Source organism: Triticum dicoccoides, chromosome 5A (genome assembly GCF_002162155.2).
Source record: "Triticum dicoccoides isolate Atlit2015 ecotype Zavitan chromosome 5A, WEW_v2.0, whole genome shotgun sequence".
In the NCBI taxonomy this organism is placed as follows: Eukaryota; Viridiplantae; Streptophyta; class Magnoliopsida; order Poales; family Poaceae; genus Triticum; species Triticum dicoccoides.
In genome coordinates this window covers 16395889-16397307 of record NC_041388.1, presented here as the reverse complement: position 1 = coordinate 16397307, position 1419 = coordinate 16395889, and the positions used below count along the sequence as shown (strand labels likewise).

Genomic DNA, 1419 nt, shown 5'->3' with positions numbered 1-1419 from the left:
TCTTGTATTAGGCTGCAAAGCCTATAGGCAACAAATGAATACAATTCAGGTGAGGAGGATCTCTTCTCCCCCCGGTGAAAATTCAAAAAAAAAGTTTAGGAGAAAATTTTACTTCACCCGGCCTTTGCGCTTAACATTGATGCACACCGTCTTTTCTGTATGAGTGTCATGATTTTTATCTTGTAGTGCAGACCCACCGCACACCCACCATGATCCTCAAAGAATATTTTTATGAGTACCAATATTGTGTCCTGATGAGTGGTAATTAGGTTGTGTATCACCTGTTAATTTTAGAAATTAAACCCGGGTGATTAAGCTGCACCACCTTCTGCCTAACCGCCGAGCTAAAGCTCTTTTTACACCACTGAATCATAGACGCAACCATGCATGCGCAGATACATCCCCATGCGCAGAATCATAGACCAACAAACCCCATCTGCCATCCACGGAAAAAAAAACTTGGTCGTGCTGGTAGGTAAGCATGTATTTTCTTTCTCGGATTTGCTCACCAACATACAGACACGGATGAAAAAGGCTAAGACGAAGACGTACTTGTAGTGAAGTGAATTGACTGCCACGAGACCGCTTTCTCCGCTGAATTTTGACATGCACGAGCCAAGCATTCTAAAGTGATCGTGTTAGATGGAGCCGCCTATCCACCCCCACGTACTCTTGTCACATCTATTTTCCCGCCAACTTCACACTATAAATTATCAGCACACTAACATCTTCTTCCCCATCGCCAACCCACATCCCTCCACGATGGCACGCAAGCTCATGTACCCACGGATCCTCGCAGTGCTCGCACTCGTCATGGCGACGGCGTGGACGCCGTGCTCCGCGGACACCACGGTGCCAACGATGTCCCCAGCAGCGGCAAGGGGAGACAACGCACCCGTCCGAGCTGCTGCAAGTGCGCCGGTAAGTTCAACAGTCGCCGTACCTGCAGCCGGTGCAGCGACAACGCAAGCCACGGCCATGACGTCCAAGAAGATCCCGTTGGCGCCACCAGACGTGGTCGAGCCGGCAGCGGAGGTGGTGTCGGCGCTGCCGGTGCCGGTCCCCGAGACTCTTCCCAGCGCAGAAGGCCTTGGCTTCGGCAGCAGCGGGTTCAACGGTGGCCAGGGCGGCTTCGGATGCTGCGGAGGTTTCGGGTACAACGGTGGGCTCGGCTACAATAACGGACCGTTGTTCTTCAACTCGGCGCCGGCGAGAAGATTGAGCCTGACGAGCATGGCGACCGGAAATGGCCTCGCGGCTCTGCTGGTTGCTGGTGCTGCGGCGATGTTTTATGTGTGATTTGTACTGTACTAGTTTTTATTATTTTTTGGGGAAGGGGCATGCATATATGTTTGCATCAACTGACATGTATCACAGGCAGTTAATACTCCAAATTTAAAGTAAGATCATAATAATATA

General features: G+C 50.7%; 1 protein-coding gene across 1 annotated transcript; it reads left to right on the top strand.

Moving 5' to 3' along the window:
* The first annotated feature begins 752 nt into the window (after positions 1-752).
* Positions 753-1419, top strand: LOC119296826 (translation initiation factor IF-2-like). The gene has a single exon (XM_037574883.1). It carries the CDS (start codon positions 763-765, stop codon positions 1297-1299), a length of 537 nt encoding a protein of 178 aa, XP_037430780.1. The 5' UTR covers positions 753-762; the 3' UTR covers positions 1300-1419.